Here is a 22,918-nt window from a genome sequence, read left to right on the forward strand (position 1 = left end):
GGCTGTGGAGAACAGGAAACGCCTGAACTCCCCCCAGCACGCAGCTTCTCGGCCTTTATCCAAAGGACTGAACTGTGTCCACACGATGCCTGTGGGCATCCACAGCAGCTTTATTCCTAACAGTAAATACCTGGAAACGATGGAGACGCTCTTCTGCAGGTGAGCGGATAAGCAGACTGGAACACCATCCAGTGCTGCAAAGAAGCCGCCGCCTCGGTGCCAATCACTGCACGCATGGGAACGAAGCCTGTCTCCAAGGCTGCCCATGGACCCTGACGTCCTCCTCATCAAACCGCCCAAACCCAGCGATAAGGAGGTCTTCACAGTCAGGAAAAGCAAAAGGAGGACTGGACTCCCCGCTGCAGCGGCACGTGCCAGAAGGCAGCACTGAGAACAGGGACAGACTCGAGCATCCCGCCAAGACCACCCTGGAGTCCATCCTGTCCCACCCCAGGCACCCTCGCCCTGGTTCTCACTTCCCGGCACCACCCGCTTGACAGTGGCAAGACCCCAAATCCTGGGGGATGCTCAGCTCTCCCACATGCCTGACACACGTGGCCCTCCCTGATCATGGTCACCCCCAGTGGGGGCTGGCCCCTCCACACGCACAGTCACCACCAGGAGCCTCTCCTCCTGGGGCCCCTGGGCCCATTCTCTCCTACAGCTGCTCCCCCGTGGTGCTCACAGCCACCCGCCTGGGACCCGGGCCCTTTCCCACTTTGCATCACTTTGTGTCTACCGTAATCTCTGCCTGGACTTGCTCTGGCTTTCAACAAAGCAGGCCCATCCTCCTCCAGACTCAGATTCAACATCACTCACGGATGTACTGGCCCCCTTGCCACCTGCCCACACCTTCCTTGTTGGTGCGGACCACGGTCTGCAACCCACCCATCTTGGTCACAACACCAGAGCCCAAACAGAGAGCCAGTTCCGAGGACTGGCCGGCGGGTGCCACCCCCACCCAACACACCACGAGGCGCCCTGGGCTTCAAACCAAGTTTAATAAATAAAACAGCAAAAGGGGGGGGGGCTCAAGGCAGCTACCACTTCACAGTGTGGTCCTCAGTGGGGCGAGGGACAGTCAAGTCTGGCTCTGCAGAGGGGCTCGAGCAGCATGACGCTTGCAGGACCTGGGCCGGCGAGCTGCCTGCCCCGAGGACCCCACCCAATGTGTAAACAAAACATAAATAAAACAGGGAGAGAAGAGGACAACGGAATGAGACCAACAGGGCCGGGCCCTCAGTGCTGCAGGTGATGGCCTGGCTCCTCCACAGCCCCCGGCCTCGCAATGAGGGGAAGGGGCAGCAGGGGCGTAAGTCACCTGTCTCCTCAGACCCACGCCCAGGCTGCAGAAGCACCGCCCAAGTGCTCCGAGGTCAGATGGGGGCCAGGGCTGGAGAGCGGGAGGCAGTCAGGCGTAAAGTGCAGCTTTTCCTGAAGTGGAGATAACGGGGCAGGTGGCGAGGCCAGGGCAGGTGGCGAGGTATATGGCTCTGGGCCCCGCGGGATTTGGCACTGAGAGGCGGCTGCCCACTAGCCTCGGCTGGGCAGCCCCGCGGCCCTGCCAGGCATGGCAGCGCCAGCCAAGTGCTGAGGCCCAAGGGGGGCTGCTGGTGCGGGAGGTGTGTCCTGCCCAACCCCTGCTGGGTAGGGGCGTCTTCCCTCGCCCGGCTGACTGCAGAGGACGCAGTGGCGCTGTGCCCTGTGTCCCAAGGGCCGGGCCCTCTGTGAGCCCGGCTGCCCAGCAGATCCCCATGGCACAGAGGATGCAGGTCCACGTGGCCCTGGGTCCGGTTTGTGTGGAGGGAGGGAGGGCCACAGCCCGCCGCCTCACCCGGTCCTGATGTGTCTGAGGCAAAGCAGGAGTCACCCCGAGGCCCAGGGGGTCAGGAAGACTGACGGAGGCTGCCCCAGCAGTGCCAAGTCCAGTCCAGGCTGCTCACGCCTGCCTGCGGCCAGCAATCAACAGGTCATCACGTTGCAGCTGCAGGGGGACAGAGAGAACTGGAGGTCAGCCCAGATCTGCGCAGCCAGGCACCATGAGCTCAGTCCCGGCCCCACCTGCCCCACGAGAAATGATTTTGGGCCTGCTGTGTGGACAGACTGGCTGGGGCAGCCGTGTCCAGGGTGCCTGGGAGTGGCTGGGCAGGGGCAGGGGCAGTGGAGGAGCTGGCAGCAGCCCCTTCTGGCCCTATTTGGGATTTTGAACCATATGGATATATCACCTGGTCAAAAAACAAACCAAGTTAAAAGCAGGGAATAAAACTAAAACACATGAACACTCACAGCCCACTCGATGTGCTCAGTGCAGACTCCTGCCTGCTCCCCTAGCTTGGCTATGGGCTGGGGACTGTGGGCAGGGCTGGGGGCTGTAGGATGTGGGCTGGGTTGGTGGCTGTGGGCTGGGTTGGTGGCTGGATTGGGACTGGGCTGTAGGCTGAGAGCTGGATTGGGGGCCGGGGGCTGGGCTGGGGGCTGGGGCAGGTGCACTCACTGTGACAGAGGCTCCGAATGCAGCCCAGGGGCCGGGTGTGCAGGGTGAGCAGCCAGGAAGGGGTTAACGTCCCCAATGCCGATGAGTCCGAACTCTGTGACAGACAAGGCCACCTGTGCAGGGGCTTCAGCCTCTGTGGTGACCCCGTTCAGATCCACGCGGCTGGACAGGACTGGCAGCTCCTCAGGCAGGGGCCCAGGCAGGGTGAAGTCCACAGCCAGCCTCGGGCTTGTGCCCGACTCCGCAGTGGCTGCCGAGGGGTATGAGGCCAGGTCACCCAGGGCTGGGGGCCGCCGAGGCAGGGGCACGGGAGGCTCGTCCAGCTGCTGGAATGGACAGGGCCCTGGCTCCAATGATGGAAGGCCATCGGAGCCCACTCTGGGCTCGCTGGGATCCCCAGCTGTGCCATCCACACTCGGCGGCTCTGTGAGGGGAGAACAGGGCTGAGGCCATCTGCTGACTCCAGGCCCCAAACGGCCCCGCCAGCCCAGAACCCACATGACACACCACCCCGAAAACCACATTTGCACCTTGTGTGAGACCCACTGTGGGGTCTAGCAAAGCCCAGGGACCTCTCCTCAAAAAAATGTTTACATACAAACACAAAACAAGCCAGATCTACAAAGTCTGTGGACCCTGGGTTGTAAAGTCAATTCAGAGGATCACAACCTGTGTCTTTAAAAACAAAATACAACAGGTTCAGAAAATTAAGAGGGGGTTGGCTGGTTAGCTCAGCTGGTTACTGGCCAGACACCTCCTCGGAAAAAAAGCACTCAGAGCACTGTAGACTAAAGGTAAGTCCGGAACTTTGCAGAAATGTGCTCCAACACGTGGCACACAGATGCATCACACCCAACTGGGGATGAGGAAGACACGGAGGCCCTCCTTGGTAAACCATAGAACCCAGTAAACAGAGGCACAGGGTCCAGGAAGGACCCCCATAGTCACCACCAGGCACCCGCCTCACAGCTTCAGGCCCAGGGTGCCAGGGAGGCTCAGAGCCTGTCCTTCCTGAGCGGCCTGGGGCTGAGCACCCCACCCAGACAGGCACCCCCCGTGGACACGCAGGCCTGGAGAGGAGCCCCCACCCCCCCACCCTGGGGCCTTGCCAGGGCTGCACATTCCCCCAGCAGCCCGGGTGGTGGTGAGATCCCTCCCTCCCTCTCAGCAAGGATACGAAACACCATGGGCCAGCCTGAGTCAGCCTTGACCGGCCCCTGGCAGTCCCCCAACCGTCCCCAAGCTCTCACCTGCACGCATCCCCATTAGGGGATCCTGCTCGGGGCGGGGGCGGCTGGAGCCTTCGGGGTCGCTACCATCCAGGTCCTGGTCTGTGTCCCTGCGGGGAGAGGGCGCATGAGGGACAGGGCGGCAGGGAGGGTACCCCACAGGTGCCGCCCAGGCGCCCCCGCGCCCACCCCGGCTGGCTCCACAGCACTGCACGCACGTGGTTCCGGACGGGACGTACTTCCTCCGGCCTAACCGCGTCTGCTGGGCAAAGTAGTCGTAACGCTCCGACTTCTTCCACAGGTAGTAGTACTCCACGCACTCGCCCACCGACCGCGTGCGCACCTGTGGGCGGGCAGGAAGGCATCACCACAGCCCTCTCCTGCCCCCAGCCCCACACCCGGGGCCACGGCCACCCCTGGCCCTGGGTATCCTGTTCCCAGCCCCCCACCTCCAACACACACACACACTCCAGGTCCCCTGGTCTAGCATCCACCTCCTGCGAGCCCAAGGGTTGGCACACACACCTTTCCCACCTGTTCACAGGCCTTGAGCTCACAGACACCCCAACCCACCCCGGAGGAAACCTGCGTGACCACAGGGCTGGCTTTCCCCACTGAGCACAGAGGCCACGTTGACAAGGCGCCATGATAGGACACATCTAGGCCCGTGAACCCGACTCAAAGTCACTTCCAACAAGGTGCGTGAAAGCCAGCGACGCACACACGCACAGCTGCACACCAGGCAGAACCTCCTGTGGCAGCCTGGCGTGGCTCCTACAGCAGGCCAGGGCTGCAGCCCAACCTGAACGTCCTCTGGGTTAATGATCCTGCTCCTAACCAACATGAGAGACCTCGGAGGAGGGTCCCCAGTGCTGACCCTCCAAGAACCACACACGGCATATCTGGACTGTTCAGTCCTATCTGCCCAGGAGGAAGACTGAGGCTGCCACACGTCCTGACATGTCCTGGACCACACATAGATGCATCTTGGTGCTGACCTCTGACCAGGCTGGCATCTACTACACTCCAGCCCCCAGAGGAAGACACCAAGGCCCCAAAATGAGCACGTCCCCTGAGCATAGGCTGCAGCGGGCATAGCAAGAAAAGGGTCCTGGGCTGCTGACCCTGAAGGGACTGAACAACCACCTGGGAGGTGGGCAGAGCCTCAAAGGGCCTTTAGGCAGAGATGTTGGGGCTGCTGGCCAGAGGCACCAAGACTGCCAAGAGGGTGGCTTGGAAGTTGTCAATCAAGAAGCCACAGAGCTGGTGGCTGCACTGCAGGACTGCAGAGACCCATAAAGGACTCGGGTCCAGGGAAGGGAAGGGAACCTGGCACCTGGCAGCAGCTGCCTGTCCTGTTGTGAGGGTTTGTCAGGAGACCCTCACCCTACAACACTGGCCGAGGTGAGAGCCAGGGTGGGTCCCTAAGCTCCAAGAACATGGAGAGGAAGACTCAGAGCCTGTGACCATGGGTTGGCTCATGAGACAGGCACAACTGCTAGAATTCACCTTTTGGCACATGTTCTCCTAAACCACAGCCCTGTTCTTTTGGGGATTGGAAAGGGCAAAGGACACCAGGTAAGACACCGACAGGCACGGGGCAAAGATGCAGTGGGGCTTTGGGCCCGGGTCAGCTGTGTCCCCTGGGAGCCTGCTCAGTCCTGACTGCTTGCAAAGGTGGGAGGCGCGGCAGGGGCTCACCTTGTTGGCCTGGATCAGGTGGAAGTTCTTTCCATGCACGCGGAAGCCATGCTCGAAGTTCCTGCATTCCTCCTCGCTCCAGGCGCAGAGCCCATCTGCAGAGAGGGCGGCCGGGTCAGCGCTGGGGTGGGAAGCAGAGACAGTGTGGGGGCAGGGGCACTCACCTCGCATCACCTTCACGTTGAACCGCAGCCTGCGCAGGGCCTCCTCGGCATTGAAGTTGCACTTCACCAGCTCGTACAGCGCCTGTGGAGAAGCCATGGGGTGCTCCCACCTGCTCCCAGGAGCCAAAGCAAGGGGCGTCTACACCCCACCCCAGAAGCAGTATCAGGGGCGTCTATACCACCACCCTGGGTGTGACATCAGGAGCATCTACACCCCACCCCGGGAGCGACATCAGGGGCATCTACACCCCACCCCGGGAGTGGTACCAGCGGCATCTACACCACCATCCCGGGAGCGGCATCGGGGGCGTCTACCCCACCACCCTGGGAGTGGCATCGCTGGGTTGGGACCCCTCACACATGCCTAGTCCCCTCATTCTGCCCCACCTGCTCACTGTCCTTCACTGCCTCTCCCGCTGGGAGCTGGGGCCCGGTCATCTCGTGCCAGTGCCGCTTCACTGCCCTGTACTGGAACTCCTCCACCTCCTGCTCAGGGAGCACGTTGGGGTCCCAGAGTAGCTGGTCTTCATTCTCATAGACTGTGCACAAGGAGGGGGCAGGGGTCAGGGGTGGCATGCTCCACGCTGACCCCAGCATGAGCCAGGCAGGCATCTCAGCACCTCCAGAAGGGGCCCGGCACTAATTTACCCCTCCCGCTCCTGCACTCTGGGCCCACCATGTCTGCACTCCTCCTGGGCCTGGGGCTGCTCAATGCAATGTCTCAAGTGGGTCCTAGCATCCAGGTGGGCTCAGGGGCGACCCGCTGGAGGAGGCAGCAGCTGCCTGCATTTGGGGAAGGGGATCCCTGAGCAAGAACTCTGGACAGAGCTTTGAGGGCTAGGTCCCACAGACCAGCAGCCCAGCCTACTGCAGGAGTTCCCACTGCCAACTGGAGGACCACCAGAGCCATGTGAGAGCGTGCACCTCTACCAGGGAGATGTCCTGCCCCAGGGACAGAGGGGGTGGCAGGTGCACTGAGGAAGGGGAGGAAAGAAGTGGACTCAATGCCTTCAGCTTTCAGCACAGGGAGGGGGAAGCCTCCCGCCAGGGGGAGGGGAGCTCAAGACCAGGTCTGGGGAGGTCCCAGGTGCCAGAGCCTCTCAATTATCCAGGAAAGAGTCACAGGAGCCAAAAACTAAACAATACAAACCAACCAACCAAAAACAAACAAGAAAACCCAGTGCATTAAGAGAAGAGTGGAAAATACTCAGGAAAACTGCTCCACGTTGCAAAGTCTCCACTGTCCAGGGGCACTGACACCACAAGAGACAACCCCTGGGCTGAAGCTGTGAGCCTCATGGGGTATAGGGACCCCACAAACAGCATGACGACCTCCCTCCACCTGCAGTCAGCACCCGAGCCCCACCTGGACCAAAGTGGTCCCGAGAGGAGAGCGGGACTGTCTCTGGAGAAAAATCACGTTGTGTACAGTCTTGCGTGTAAAGAACAGGAAGCTGTGAGAAAAAACACCTGACAATACAAGCAGACCCACAAACGGCAGGAGCTTAGAGTCAGCAGACAAGGACTTTACGATTACTATGGTAATAAGGAACACAGAGAAAAAGGGTAAGACACATGAAAGGCTGGAGAATTTCATCAGAGAACTGACATCTATACGGAAGAACCACATGGACATTCGACTAGAACATACAATACCAGACAGCCCAAGACAGGATGAGCAAAATCAAAAAGAAATCAATTAAAAATACCCAAACTGAAGTCTAAAGAGAAAGAACACAGTTTAGATACATGTATCTGAGTCACAGAAGAAGCAGAGAAAGAATGCAGCAGAAACAAAACCCAAAGAGACTCGGCTGAGAATTCTCTAACAAGACAAACGACACCAACCACATGTCCAAGAAACAGAGGACACGTGTGCACAGGCAAATCAAACTGCTGGGGAAAAGAGAAAGAAGGAAATCTCATAATCACACAGGGGAAAGGACACAATTACTTCAAAGGAAGAAGACAGACATCCGACTTTTTAACAGACGCAACAGCAGCCAAAGACAACGGGACGAAGTTGCTCCAGTGTTGAAAGAAAGAAGCCTGCAAACCTAGAGAAGCATGAAAACATTCTTCAAAAATGAAAGCAAGATTAAGACTTTGCAGAAAAACAGAAACTGAAAGAATTCATCCCCTGCAGACTGGCACGAGAAATACTGAGAACGCAGTCCTTGGCTGGCCAGTTGGCTCAGCTGGTCAGAGCACAGTGTCGACACCAAGGTCAAGGGTTGGGATCCCCCTACCAGCCAGCCACAAAAATACATACGTACATACACACACACACATACAGAAATCAGATAATAGAGGAAAAACCAACAAGGCTAAAGTTAGTTCTTTGTGAAGAGTAGTAAAATTGACAACCCCCTAGCAAGACTGACCATTTGAGAAAAGCATCTGATAAAAGTCAATACTCACTCATGGCAAAAACTGTCAGCTACTAGGGACAGAAGGGGATTTTCTCATCTGACAAAGAGGTGCCTACAGAACCTTACAGCTGACATCACACTTAATGGGAAAGGCTCAGCATTTCCCACAGTCCAGGAAGAAGACAAAGATGTCCTCTGTCACCACTTTTTTTCAGGTTGTACAGAACCAAACAGTCTAATACATCAAGAAAAAGAAATAATAGATATAAAGTCTATAAGGAAAGAAACAAAGCTATCATCAGCAAATGACATGATTGTGTACATTAAAAAAAAAGAATCTACAAAGTACTGAAATTAGTAACTTAGCAAAGTCACCATGTGAAGATCAATTAAAAATAAGAGATTGCATTTCTACTACCAACAATCAAGTAGAAAATGAAATTTTATAAAAATATCCTTTATATTAGCACCAATAAATAAATCTAATGAAATATGCACAGGTCTGCTATACTGAAAACTATAAAATGCTGCTAAAATTAAAAGATCTTCACAGAGAGATAAACCATATTCATGGACTGGAAGTATCAATATTGTTAATATACCAATTCTCCCCAAATTAATCTGAAGATTCAATGCAAGCCTAATCAAAATCCTAGCAGGTATTTTTGAGGCAACTGACAAACGAATCTTACAACTTATATAGATATACAATGAAAACTTACAAAGTTGAAGGACCTGCCTCGCCTCGGACTTGCTTCAAAGCTGCAAGAACAACAGCGTAGTAATGACGTGGGGTCAGACAAGAGACCCATGGGATGGAAGCCCCAGCAGACCCGCATGACAGACACATGGTGGACCACAAAGGTGTAGACGGTGCTGGAGTAACTGCCCATCCACATGGAAGAAAAGAACCCCGACCCACACCTCATGCACTAAACTTAGATTGAGCTGCATCACAGCCTTAAGCACGAAAGGAAAACAATGAAGCTTGTAGGAGGAAATATCGTCAAGACCTTGGGGTGAGCAAAGCCTCCTCAAACAGCACAGAAACACATTATCGTTAAAATATGACTGAGGGTTGGCCAGTTAGCTCAGTTGGTCAGAGCATGGTGTATAACAGAAAGGTTGGATCCCTATACCAACCAGCCACAAAATAAATAAATAAATAAGACTGAGAAGCTGGACTTTATTAAAATTAAAGGCATCACTAAGAGAGTCAAAGGGCAAGCCACATCCGGGAGAGCGCTGGCAACGCACATGGCTAGCCAAGGCCTCGTGTGCAGAACATGTGAACGATGCCCACAGACACCTGAGAGAACCCCCAGACGACCAGGAGAAACACGGGCCATGCTCAACGTCACTAAAGCCAACAGTTGACAGCAGTCCACGCCCACCAGAAGAGCTAAAATCAACAGGACAGACAGCATCAAGCTGATCGGATGTGGAGCAGCTGGAACTCCACAGACAGCTGTGGGAACTCTCGGGCGGAATCTATCAGCCTACACATATGCCTACCAGGTGACACCCAGCTCTCTCTCTAATACCGAAGTCACACATGAGAACATTTGTCACCCTCAACTGGAAACAACCATCCTGCCCGCCAGCGGTGGAACCGCAGGGCTGAGCCAAGTCTGCAGACAGAGCACACAGCGAGAGGACCCAGAGGAACGGCTGCTCCCAGCAGGGCACAGTATGGCGGTGAGTCGGGACAGGAAAAGGGCCAGATGACAGACCCGAGGCCGGGGCCCCCGGGGTGGAACTGAGGAACCTGCAGAGGTGGCTTTTCCGGGGGATGGCCTTGTGTCCTTGTGACGCTGCCTCCTGGTCTCCCAGCTCAGCTGCACGTTCCCACGTTCCATCCTTTACCCAAACTGTGCCTCCAACAGGAGCTCGAGGGAAAGAAAGCAAGGCCCCGGTGACCCCAGGCCTCTGAGGAGGCTCTAAATTCTAGTGGACAGACCATGTCAAGTCCAGGCTACATGAGCGCCTAAGGAGGAACCAAGCTGGGCAGAGGGACACTGTGGCACAGCCAGGTAGGACGCCTGGCCCACGAGCTGTGTGGGGAAGAGCTTCTGGCCCAGAGGAAACCGGCAGCAGCCTGGGGCGGGGGGCAGGAGGGAAGGTGGCTGGAGCCCCCCCAGGGGGGAGCAGAGGACAGTGGAGCGGAGGTCTGGACAGGGGACAGGACCACAGGGCGTGGGGCAGGGGGACGGTGAGCAGGGCAGGTGCCAACAGCCCCCAGACAGCACAGTGAGGCGCCCCCGTCCAAGCCTCGGCCTACCGAGCACCTCAAGCTCAGCCGCCCCAGTGGGCTGTGTAGAGCGGGCACTGGGCCTGCTGGGCCCAGCGAGGCCATTCTCTGCAGCCACAGGTACTGCGCGGGGTTTCCACCTCCTTCTCTCCCTGGGCCTACTTACTCTTCTCTCCGTGCCGGCTCCAGTGCAGGTTGCTGAGATCGGCTTGGAACTGAGGCCCAACCATGATCTCCTACAAGGCAGAGGCCCCAAGTCAGGCACTGAGGAGGTGGCCAGACTGGGCACTCTGCCTGGTGGCATCCAGGGCTGGGGTCGAGAACAGGAGGGGAGGCCCGGGGCTGTGAATGTGAGGCCAAGGGTCCCCAGCAGGTCCCCCCCACGATGGTGGGGCCAAAGCACCAGATCAGAGGACATGTGCCAGGTCAGCTGCAAGAGAACAGGCTCTGGGTCCAGCCCACTGCTCAGGACTCCCGCAGCTCGTCCCCTCCTCTCAGAAGGGCACCAACCCCAGCTGAGGGCGCAGCAGTGGGGACACCCAGGCAGGGGGACACAGAGCCACGCACCTTCTTACACTTGTTGGCAGGAAGGGAGTCCTCCTCAGTGTCGGAGGAAGCAGATGAGTTGGGACCTTTGTCTTTTTCAGCCAGGAAATGGGCTGTGGGGGAAGGCGAGTCCGTAAGACAGGTCCGCAGCTCTGGGCACGATGCTGGGGGCAGGTGCCCCCCAGCCTCCATTGCCTGCAGCATGCACCCCCCTTCTGTGGCCACAGCCCCTCCACCCCCACTCTCTGTCCACCTGGCCCCCGCTGTGACCTGGTGGGCACAAGACGCAGGGTGCAGCTCTGCAGGGAGAGGTTCTGCATGCAGGCCTAGCTCCCAGCTGCCAGGCAAAGCCTGCGCAGAGTCTGGCAGACAAGGGAAGAGGGCGACTCTGGAGGTGCTGCCCCTGGATCTGCTACGGAATCAACATGCTCCCTCTCCGTTTAAACCAAAACCAATGAGGCTCAGCTCCCAGGCCAGGGTCCCCAAGGATGCCCCACCTATGCATGTGCTCTTTGCCCTCAGCCCTGCACGGGCAGCTCGGGTGGATGGAGGGGACAGGGACACCTACATCCACTCTGGTTGTGGAAAAGATCAGAGGCCTCGTGGGAGGTCACAGACGGGCTGAGGTCATCGGCTGAGGACTGCGTCTCTTCCTCTTCCTCCCCTGAAAGCAAATCCTTCGCTATCTGTTCCTTTTAACAAGAAAGTAAAGAATATTCTGCAATTTGTTCCAACAATCTCAAGATAACACTAACAATAACAACAGCAGGACAGCAGCCACGGTACTGAGCCCCCTTGCCAGGGCAGTTAGCACTGGCACTGGCCTCTGCCTGTGCATTTGGTTTGAGGCTTCTGCAGTGAAGCCCCCAAACCTGACCCATGCCCTCTGGTGGGGAGCAGGTCACTGGCTCATCGCCCTGCCCAGAGGCACTTCTCAAGGCGGTCTCTGCTCACCCCTCCGTCCACCCAAGCCAGAATGACCAGAGCCAGAGCTGGAGTCCCTCTGCCCCAGCCCCGCTCCTATGGGCCCCCATCCCTGGATGGGTGTCACATGGCTGTGCCAGCCACAGCAAGGGGAGCTATCTGCAACTGTTCTCACCCGCTGACATGTTCTACCTGTGCTGAGGCCTTCTCTTGCTGAACTCCCGTGCAGCCATCCACGGGCTGGCTCCTGCCTGGTGGCTGGGGCTGCTTTTGGGGAGACCCTTGCTCACCTTGTCCAGGGTCATGTCCGGCAGGTTGGGGGCCACATCGCTGCCCTCACTTTCCCGCTCAGGGATGGGGTCTGAGGCCTCGTAGCCGTAGAGGGCAAGCAGCTCGTCAAGGGGCATGTCGCTGCTCTGGATGGGACAGGAGAAAGACAGTGCTTGTTAGAATGGCTGCTCTGGGGCTGGGGCCCCTTCCTTCTGAGCCGCATCAGCAACCACAACCAGGACGCCTGTTCTAGCACATAGCAACTCCCCAGGTGTCAGCATTTGCCGCCAGACCCCAGCCCCAGCCCTCCACCCGAGGACCATTCACAACCCCCAGGAACCACCCAACATTGCCTCGCACACAGGCCTGCTCAGGCCTAACTCTACAAACACAACGACGCCCGCTACCTGGCGGGCTACCCTCACAACACATCAGAAAATCAGAAGGTGAAAAACAAATCTGAACAAGGCACCTGGTAAAATCCAATATCCACTCCTGATTGAAAAAAAAAAAAATGCAGTGCCACAAAAAATGTTTTACGTTACATCATGTAATGATAAAATTTTAAAAATAAATAAATAAAAGAATAAATTTTTTAAAACTCTCAGTAAACTTAGTTGACAGACAACACTCCATCCACCTAAGGGAGGAGCTGTCGACCTGCGTGGGTCATTGGTGGGCCCCCGACTGGCCCCTCAACCTGCAATGCCAGCGCCGTGGCCAATGCACAGTGACAGGACACAGACAGGATGTTAACTGCTGGGAAAGAAGAGACAAAACTGGACTGCCTTCTAATCACCTTCTCTCTGCTGTGTAGACCCCTCCCCTCCGCCCCCCCCGCCAGCGTCCACCCTCCTAGACTTGCCCACCACACCTCTCGAGATGCCAGCACTGCCCCTCCATCTGCCATTGCCCTCCCTTCCTCAGGGGGCGCCCCCACCCCGCCTGAGTCCAGTGCCCCCTCTATTCTCCCAGGGGACCCCACAGATGGAGCACACTCCACATGCCCCCCACAGGTCCTGACCAGGCCAGCCATGCCCTGTGCACACAGCATGCACAGACTACCTGACCCTGTGGACCCTGAGCCTGCAAGCAGGGCCTGCTCAGTCGAGTACCTGAGAGATGAAGTCCTTCTCCAGCTCTTCCTCGCGCTGGTTCGGGCACCTAGAGGCCGCCTCGCACTCCTGGCGGAGGCTGTACTCCTGCGACAGGATCTCTGTGAGGCTGAACTGATGGTCTGCAGAGCTCATGGACAACACTGTTGGGGAGACACCAGACCAGGTGAGCTCCCCCCGTGCCCATCCGTAGCCACCCACCAAGATGAGACCGTCTGTGCCCATGAGCCTGTATGAGCCCATGTGCACTACTGCACAAGGTCACTGGGCAGGGCGTGCTTCTCAGGTGGGCACCCAACACAACGCTCACGATCAATGCAGATGCTGACAGATGGCACATCTACCACCTGCACACACAAACTCTGGACTTTGGGGGATGCTCCTTTCTAGGGGTTGCCAGGTCTCCCTGAACACACCACAGCCCGTGAGGGCTTGAGAGAGACCCATAGAGCAGAAGAGGAGAGTGCCAGCTCAGTCAGGGACTCTCAGGCACTGGGACTTACTGTGGGGGACAGGGACCCGCACAGCCCAATGGACGGCGACTGTCACAGGTTTAGGGTTGTCCCAAAAGAACCCAGGATGTATTCACTGCTATCTCTACCCATGGCTGGTCTTCAGTTAGTCAAATTTTACAACAGACAAAACAGGAAAGAGCTGGGGCTCAATCAATCCAAGGCAGGGAGCAGTGGATGGGGTGGAGTCTGGGGTCTGGGTCAGGAGGCCCTGGGAGGGCAGCCACGGCTGGCACAGCTGGCCAAGCAATGGTACACCATGCACAGCCCGTGCAACCATGGGCTCACACAGAGGACCCACACAGCAGGCCCCAGTCAAGGTGAGGGGTGACCAAGAGCTTCCTGGTGAAGGAGGAGTCTGTGCGGAGGCCCGCAACATGCCTCCTATGAGGCAGGTAGAGACTAACTGAGATGCTGGAGAGACAAGCCCTACCCCAGCCTGCAGCAGGAGCTCAGCAAGGAGAAGCTGCTGCAGAAACCTCCCCCTCCAGCAGCATCAACTGCCATCCCTGGGTCTAAAGCAGGCGGCCAGCAGGAGGGGGCCTGGGACCTGCATGCCAGCCAGCCAAGCAGCCAGCTCGGGGGCACTGCAGGGCCTGCCCAGCACCCACTCACCTTCCTCGGTCCCCTCAGAAGCCACCCTCCCTGCACTCCAGAAAGCCCACCCAGACTCAGTGTGGGCACATGCGGGGGTCTAGGTAGAACCTGCCAAGAGACAGGCAAGCTGGTCCTCTGCTGAGCATGCTGGGCTCTGAGAAAGGACTGGGGCTGCCTGGGCTCCCTGCCCCATTAAAGAACAGGGAGACAGTCCTGACCACTCCACCTGCATACCTCCATCTAACCAGTAGAGGCTGGGGCAACCTGGTCTCTAGGAGCCAGTGCACACGTCCCTGGCTCAGCCAGGCTGAGCAGGGTTCTCTCTCTTTCGTAGCAAAGGCCCTGGCAGAGCCGGGCAGGAGGCACAGGGGCGAGGAAGGTACCTGCTGTCGTCTGCAAGCCAGGCTCCCCAGGGCACAGGCAGGAGGCCACGCGAGGACTCTGCCTCCCCAGCGAGGAGGCCTGCAAAGGAAGAAAGGCAGAGTTAGCTCAGAAGCGTGGACCCGCTGCTGGACACCATGGTGTGGTGGTTAAGAGCAAGCTCTGGCCAGGTGTCAGCTCCCCGTGATCTCGGGAAAATGGCTTCACCTCCACCCTGAAAGCTGGGGAGGGGGCACTAAGAGCGAACAAGCACACAGCTGCTGCTGGTCACACCTCCCTGACAGCCTGCTCATAGGGTCTGAGCATCCACACTCAGGGCAGAGTGTGTATCATGTGACATTTTCTACAAACTGCCACCAACAACCCTATAGTGCTGACACACGCTACAACGTGGATGAACCTTGAACACGTCATGCTCAGTGACAGACACCAGACACAAAAGGACACAAGGTGTGTGACTCCATTTATATGAAATGTCCAGAACAGGCCAATCAGCACAGACAGAAAATGGATTCATGGTTGCCAGGGCTGGGAGAGGGGATGGGGAGTGACTGCTGATGGGGATGGGTTGTTTTTTGAGCTGATGGAATGTTTTGGAATTAGAGTGTGATGGTCGCACAACACTGACTCATTAAACAACACTGTTCACTTCAAACAGGTGTTTTGTTTTGTTTTTTGGCAGCTGGCGGTACAGAGATCCAAACCCTTGACCTTAGTGTTACAACATCACACTAACCAACTGAACTAACCAGCCAGCCCTAAATGGGTGTATTTTATGGTGTGTAAATTACATCAATTTTTTAGAAAAGGAAAATGAAAGCATTATAACAGCTACCATTATCGCAACGTTCAAAAGTTAACTAAAAACAAGAAAACTACAGACCAATGTCTCTCATGAATATAAACACAAAAAACCTCAACAAAATACTGACAGACTGAATCCAGCAACATTTAAAAAACATTATGAATCATGACCAAGCAGGATGTACCACAGGGATGCAAGGCTGGTTTAACAACGAGTGTAAAACAATATATCAACTGAATAAAAAACAAAACCACACGATCATCTCAACAGATGCAGAAAAAGCATTCAACAAAATTCAACACCCTTTCATGATAAAAACACTCAACAAACTAAGAGCAGAGGAACCCTCTCCACTGACAAAGGGCATCTGCAAAAGCCCACAGGGACCACCGACCCCAGTGGGAAAGACCTCCCTTCACACCACGAACACACAGGGATGTCCACTCTCACCACCTCTACTTACCACAGTGCTAGAGGGTCTACTTGGCACAAGAAAATGAAATAAAAGTAAGACTCTCTTTGCTGGTGACACGGTTTTGTACATAAAAAATCTGAACCAAAAACTATTTGAACTAATAAATGAGTTCAGCAAGGTTGCAAAATACAAGATCAATATACAAAAGTCAAATTTATTTCCACATACTAGCAACGAACAACTCAAAAAAGAAAATTAAAAAACAATTCCATTTACAATAGCATCAGAAGAAGTATAAAATGTATGCTCTGAGAGAACAAAGCTGTGTTGAAAGAAATCAAATATCTGAAGAGAAGAAAAGACACCCCTGCTCACGCTGCAAAGACTTAGCACTGCTAAGCCAAAAACACTTCCCAGCTGATCCACAGATTCAACACTGGAGCTACCAGAGTCCCAGCTGGCTCCTCTGCAGAAACTCACAAGCTGAGTCCAAAAAACACGGGGAAACACAAGGGACCCAGACAGCAAAAACAGTCTTGAAAGAGAGGCACACTCCCCAATTTCAGAATTTACTACAAAGCTACAGTGACCAAAACACTGTGGTACTGGCCTAAGGACAGGCACATAGATCAACAGAACAGAACTGAGAATCCAGAAATAAACTCACACCTTCACAGTCAACTGAATTTTGACAAAGGTGCCAAAATAGTTCAATGGGGAATGAACAGCTGGGATTCCCACCTCACACCATATATACTAAGACCTCAAGTGTAAGAATTGAAACTATAAAACTCTTAGAAGAAGGGGCTGGATGGTCAGTTGGTTAGAGCATGGTATGACAAAACTTTGAGAAGAAAACATAGGGATAAATATTTTTGACCTTGGGTTTGGTTTCTTCTCTAAGAAACCAGAAGTGCTTTTGTGCTTCAAAGGACACTATCAAGAAAGTGAAAAGACAACTTACAGAATCAGAAAAAATATCACACATCATATATCTGGTGTTAAATAAAAATGATAGGAGGCCATTGTCTTGGACTAAGTTCCTTACTAGGCCCTGCCCCAAAAGACAAAACCAAAGATCAATATAGCATCACCCCTGCTACATTCCACATAGGCTGTGGCCTGACCTTCTGGGAAATCAGGGAAAGATAACAGCCAACTTCCTGAACAGGCCAGTTTAAATCCTCAGTAGGTTAGATAATGACGTCTTCTCTGCTTTAATCCTTACACGAGAGAGGCAGCCTGAAGTACCTGGTGTTATTTAAGCAGTTACTTTCCTATTGTTTGGTCTCCCGTCCCACCTTACAAGGGTTAGGTACTTTGCAGTGACCAGTCTGCTTTTTGTTTTTTGTCTCTGCTTTCTTCAGCCTATTCTGTCTTTGTAACAGACTTCGAGCACCTCTCTGTGTTGATCCTCATGCTTGGCTCCCAATAACCTTGACAAAACTACATCTGCCTCAACAGCTTTAATTTCGGTTGACACGGGTAAGGGACTTGTATCTAGAATACATAAAGAACCCTTACAACGCAATAAGTAAGGGCTGGCCGGTTGGCTCAGTTGGTTAGAGTGCGGTGTGACAACACCAAGGTCAAGGGTGTGGATGCCAGTCCCAGTACGTTGCCCATGCCAGTCCCAGTACGCTGCCCAACCCCCCCCATACAAATAAAATGATTTAAAAATGCACAAAAGATCTGAATAGACATTTCTCTAAAGAACAGACATTTCTCCGAAGAAGATATACAAGTGGGCAATAAGCACTGAAAAGATGCTCAACATCTTACCAGAGAAAACCAAATAATGCCTGCAATAAGATACCACTGCATAACCACAGAATGGCTGAGATCAAAAAAACAGATATTAACAAGTGCTGACGAGGATGTGGGCAAAGTGGAACCCTCATACACTGCTGGTAGAAATGTAACACCATGCAGCCACTCCAGGAAACACCCTGCAGTTCCTCCAAGTCGAACATAGTGTTACCATATGACCCAGCAATTTCATCCTTGGGTATATACCCAAGAGAAACAAAAATACGTATCTGCACTAACACTTGTACGTAAATGCTCACAGCAAGATTATTCATTAATAGTCAAAAAGTGGAAAGAATCCTAACGGACCCTGATGAACAGATAAAACAATGGAACATCACTCAGCCATGAAAAGGAACGAGGCTCTGACACACATTACAATGCGGACAGACCTTGAACACATCACGCTCAGGGACAGATGCCAGACACAAAAGGCCACATACTGCAGGATTCATTTTATGTCAAATGTCCAGAATATGGACAAATCCACAGACAGAAGGTAGATTAGTAGTTGCCAGGGGCTTGGGGGATGATGCAGGGTTTGGGAAGTGACCACTAAGGAGTGCAGGATTTCTTTGGGGATGATACACAAGATCTAAAATTGATTGTGATGGTAGTTGCACAACTCTGTGAATATGCTAAAAACCACCAATTACATACATTAAAATGGGTGAATTACATAGCTGTGTGCCAAAAAGAATTAGAATATTTAATAAAATAAATTTAAAAATCTAGAAGAGTTTAACAAGAAAATATCGGAGGTGGTGTAATCATTCCCCCAATTAAGAGAAACCAGAAAACCAAAGCTCAAAGAGGTCGAGACACTTACCCGAGCTCACACAGTGAGTTAAGTGGTACAACCACAAACTCAAGCTCAGGCCCTGGGACCCTGTCACTCTGCTCCGGAGCATCGATGATAGCACACGAACATGTAGCAAGGCCACGGGGTGGGCAAAATAGACCACCAGGACTGGAGCAACTCAGCACAGAGGCTGGCTAGGACCCAGGTACAGAGATGAGATCCCCGGGAAAAAGTGCTGGAAGTACCCCATGTCCTATGTGGGGAGTGACGTGACCTACCCAGTGTTAGAAAGTTTAACCTGTGTAAGAGGAGTCAGCATGGCCCTGGCAGGGGCAGGGTCGCAGGGACTAGAAGCAGGCAAGGCGTGCAGCCTGGCATCCCCGGAACACCTCACATTCTGAGCTGGATACCATCCAGGCCCAGCAGATGTGGCCGTGGGGCACAGCAGGTGCCACCAGCCCACAGGCCAGCCACATGGCACAAAGCCACGGTGAGACCACTCAAGTGTCCTCTGAAGTCACCCCTGGCCTCTCGGGCCCCTCTGGTGCGGGGTGGAGAGTGGGGGTACCAAATGAGGCCATGGATTGGATGGTGAGTTAACAGCAGCCCCCTACAGCCTCACTGTCCAGAGAATAATTTTTGGCCTCGGGCATGACGATCTGAGGTCCCTGGGAGGGTCTGAGGAGGACTTGGCCCTCCTTTGACCTGCCTTTTGCAGAAGAGGTCAGGCAGAGAGAAGCAGAGAGAAGCTGCCGGGCTAGCCCAAGAGCAGTGAGGGGGAGCAGCCCCCCAAGAGGCCCACACAGCCTCAGTGCCCACGTTCATTTCCAGGGGACCCAAGGTCCTCGAAACTTACTGAGGACTACAGACCTCACGGGTTCCCCCTGCACCCCCTCGCCACACTATCTCACTTCCAGGTGCAAGCGCACTCTGAGCAGTGGGATTCCCAGGGGTCCTGCTTCCACTGATTGAGAACCTTCTGGATGTTTCCATTCAGGGCCAACAAAGCCAAAGTCCTCCGCTTTATCCAAGTGGAAGGAGGAGGAAGAGGGGCTGGCCAGAGGTATTCCTGGTGACAAGAGGAAGAGGAAGGAAGGACAAGCAGATTCTAGAGACTCAGTCCCAAAGGACAGTGGGCTGCAGACATTGGTGTCCCATCGAGGTCTTCTGGGAGTGGAGGCGGTGGATTTCACAGATGCAGAGGCTGGAAACGGAGCACAGAGCGGCCCTTCTCCCAGGGCAGCGCCTAATCCATGATTGCCACCCTTCGATGCTCAACCCCAAATGACACTGTGGCGATCCCATTCTCCAGGTGGCTACACCCACGACTCCCACCCCACACTCTTCCCAGTGTGAGTGTCAGAGCGCCTCCTTGAGGGGGAGGTCCTACTTCCTCTCCCCATGAACACCGCCAGGCCTGTGACTGGCAGGAAGGGTGCTATCTGACTTCAAGGCTAGGCCGCAAAACGCAATTCAGTTTCCATGTGGCATTCACTGGGATGGTCACCCATGGAACCCAGCAGCCATGCTGTGAGGAAGCCCACACTGCATGCAGTATCCCAGCCAAAGCAGGACGGCAACTCTAGCCCCTGCTGACTGCACCTGCACGAGGGACCCTGAGCCAGAGTCGCCCAGGTGAGCCCAGCAACTCTCAGGACTGTGAAAGGTGATGATAAAACAGCTGCTGTTGTTCTAAGAAACTGAGTTTTGAAGTGACTCACTCTGCAGCTACAGTTAACTGGAACAACCCCTCAAGAGCCATCCTTGGCATTCCCACCCACCCACACCAGCCAAGGTCCCAAGCTGGACCTCACTCCCCATCTGGCTGCCACTCACAAATGCCCACTCTGGGCCAGGCAAGGTCACGATGGGCACAGGCGGTCACACTGAGAATGGGTTCTACCCATCTCCACCCACATGGAGCTACCAGTCTGGCTGGGACACAGACGGAACACGGATGACAAACAAGTGGATGTGGACAGCACTGACTGGAAAACGTGGGGTGGGGGGCTACACCACTGGGGGTCGGGGAAGACCTGTGAGGTCATCTCCAGGGAGGGGCCTGAGTGGGGGCAGAACAGCCCCCAGGCAGCCCCTGGGGAGGGTTTTAAGCAGGAGAAAAGATGGCACACTTAAAAGATTAATCTGGTATCTGTGAGAACAGCATGAGGCATTCCATCTTCCACAGTGGTGACAACTATTTTGAGATGACAACACAACAACCAGGCAACTAATACCAATCAAGCACTATTAGGTTACAAACTGTCATTTTTATGGGTTAAAAACAGCTGCATATCAACAATTGCATAACTTCTAATGCAAACCGCCATGCCAAAATCTCGGGAGGCCGCTCAACTCTGGCAGTTTGGCTGTTAACCTCCCATTTTAGCGATGAGGAGCCACGGTCACACAGAGCAAGAGGCTGCAGAGCCAGGAAAGGCCCTGTGCAGAGACTGGCGGGGCACATCACACTCAGCATCTGCACCCATGCTGGCCCTTTACCTACCATTGTCTCTCTCTGACCAGATACTAAGTCCCTACAGCACAGGCCCCTTCTGGGCTGCTCACTCAGGCCCTCAGGCCTAGCACAGAGCCAGGCACAAGAGGGGACCTCCTTAGAAATCAAATCAAACTCACTCAACAGGGCACTACCCCAAACAGTAAAATGGGTAATAGGGGCACCCGGCCCCCTAGCTGCTGTAAACATTTAAGGAGCTGGGTACTGGGCAAGGCAGAGGCCAGAGCACAGCCACTCTCAGGGGAGGCTGACTGAAGAGTCCGACCTGGGCCCCCGAGACACAGAACTGGCCAGGTGCCACCTCGCCCCCAGGAGGAGTGCCAGCCATGCCCGGCCAGGAGCACACACAGTAACATACAACCCCGACCACCACAGCTCTGCAGGAGACCTGGCTTCTGCCCCTAACCCTCGAGGCCAGCCACTATCCCCATGAGGACTCAGTTTCCCTAACTGCCCCTAAGGAAGAACCAATGCCCTAAGAACCCTCAGGATCCAGCCACCCAGCACAGGACAGGAACCGGCTGGTGAGGTCCGGCCTGGCATCAAGATGCCCACACCTTCTTTGGCACAAACACAGGGCCTGCTGCTGTCCCTGAAGAGGTCACTGGTGGGAGGGAGGGGCCAGTCCCGGCCTCCACAACGCCCACCCATGTTGTGTTGAGACATAAACACTCAACGCTGCCCCAGGACCAGACTTCCAGTCCCAGCTTCCCAGGAGCTGCTGTGCCTCGCTGGGTGGGTTCCTTCCTCTCGCTGGGCCTCAGCGGCCCCACCTGTGAGGTCAGGATCAGCCCGGGCTGCGGACCTGTTCTAACTTCTGCTGCCAGCGCCCACCACCCCGCCGGGCCCTGCAGGGCCTCGCCCACCACCCAAACCAAAAAAGCTCCAACAGCCAAAGTTATCTCCTTCCCGGTCTGACCTGATGTGACACGCGCTGGTGTCTCCCCCTGCCCTGTGCGTCCCGGGGGGGTTCACAGAGAGAACAGAGTCCCAAACCCCAGCTCCTCCAACAGGAGAACCGTGGCTGCAGACCACAGCCGGGCCGGGACCCGGGGAAGTAAGTTCGCGCCCCGCTGCCGGCTGCGCTAACTCCGCCCCAGCCCCGCCGGGGACTGCCGGGTGCGCGGGACCCCCCCCCCCCGGACCAGAGGAGTGAGCGCGGCCGCCAGGCCTGCCCGCCCCCCCATCAGCCCGCCGCCCCCGGCCCGCAAGCCCTGCCCGGTCCTGCCCTCCTGGCTTCCCTTCCCCTGCCCTCCACGGCCCTGCCCTCCCGGCGCCCCTTCCCCTGCCCGCGCCCCCAGGCCACCCCCTCCCCCCGCGCCCCCAGGCCGCCCCCTCCCCTCGGGCGCCCAAGCCGCGGCCGCGCCTGCGCGCTGCAGCCCGCGATGTGGCAGCCGGGAGGGGGGCCGGGGGCGGCCGCCGAGAGAGCCCCGCGGGCCCGGCCTCAGAGCCCCAGGGCGGGGTCCCGGTCCCACGGGGCGCGCGGCGAGGTCGAGCGCCGGCGGGGGGCGCGGCGGCGGGGGCGGGGGCCGCTCCCCCGGCCGTTCACTCACCTCCGCCATGGCCCTGTGTGTGCGCGGGAGGCGGCGGCCGCGCCGGGGTCCCCGGATGCCGGGCCGCGCACCCATTGGCCGCGGCGCGGGGGGCGGGGCCTGAACGGCGGGGGCGGGGCCGGCGCGGGCCGGGGCTGGGGCGGGGCGGCCTCCGGGAATCCGGTTCCCGGTAACCGCGACCGGCACGTGTGGCCGGCGCTCCGCCGCCGATGGGGAAACTGAGGCCGGCGTGGCAACGCGGTTCTGGCAGCTTCCGCGCCCCTGCACCGGCGCCCAGGCGACGGGGCCAAAGAGCAGCGTGGCTGTCCTGTGCGGGGGCCGAAGCGCGGACTCGGCGGGGACGTGGTCGCACCCGGGGCCGTGACTGTGGGGTCCGGTTTTTTTTCTTTTTTTTGGTGGAGGAATCGAGCCCTGCGCCGCGGTGTCCTCGCATCACGCTCCAGCCCCGGGTCTGTGCCCG

The 22,918-nt window shown here is 56.1% G+C and overlaps 1 protein-coding gene across 2 annotated transcripts; it reads right to left on the bottom strand.

Annotated features, from left to right (window-relative positions):
• Window positions 1–999: 999 nt before the first annotated feature.
• MIER2 (MIER family member 2) lies at window positions 1,000–22,484 on the bottom strand. Of its 2 annotated transcripts, none has more exons than XM_063111335.1 (14): window positions 22,459–22,484; window positions 14,559–14,637; window positions 13,067–13,209; window positions 11,972–12,097; window positions 11,326–11,449; window positions 10,779–10,870; window positions 10,378–10,447; window positions 5,976–6,127; window positions 5,589–5,670; window positions 5,425–5,519; window positions 3,963–4,066; window positions 3,745–3,833; window positions 2,495–2,918; window positions 1,000–1,984 (listed from the first exon to the last, which is right to left on the bottom strand). In XM_063111335.1, exons 1-14 carry the CDS (start codon window positions 22,465–22,467, stop codon window positions 1,963–1,965), a joined length of 1,611 nt encoding a protein of 536 aa, XP_062967405.1. In that variant the 5' UTR covers window positions 22,468–22,484; the 3' UTR covers window positions 1,000–1,962. The 2 variants fall into 2 exon arrangements, with proteins under 2 accessions (XP_062967405.1, XP_062967404.1); XM_063111334.1 differs by having other exon boundaries at window positions 3,942–4,066.
• Between the last annotated feature and the right edge of the window lie 434 nt (window positions 22,485–22,918).

The sequence above is a fragment of the Cynocephalus volans genome, chromosome 10 (assembly GCF_027409185.1).
Source record: "Cynocephalus volans isolate mCynVol1 chromosome 10, mCynVol1.pri, whole genome shotgun sequence".
NCBI lineage: Eukaryota > Metazoa > Chordata > Mammalia > Dermoptera > Cynocephalidae > Cynocephalus > Cynocephalus volans.

What these genes read in the sequence shown, in the direction of transcription:
- MIER2 (XM_063111334.1), bottom strand. An exon ending in TTTCCACAACCAGAGTGGAT is followed by an intron (nt 10,871 to 11,325) that starts GTAGGTGTCCCT and finishes CTTCCCCCACAG; the next exon opens with CCCATTTCCTGGCTGAAAAA. An exon ending in TACGTCCCGTCCGGAACCAC is followed by an intron (nt 3,834 to 3,941) that starts GTGCGTGCAGTG and finishes CTCTCCCCGCAG; the next exon opens with GGACACAGACCAGGACCTGG.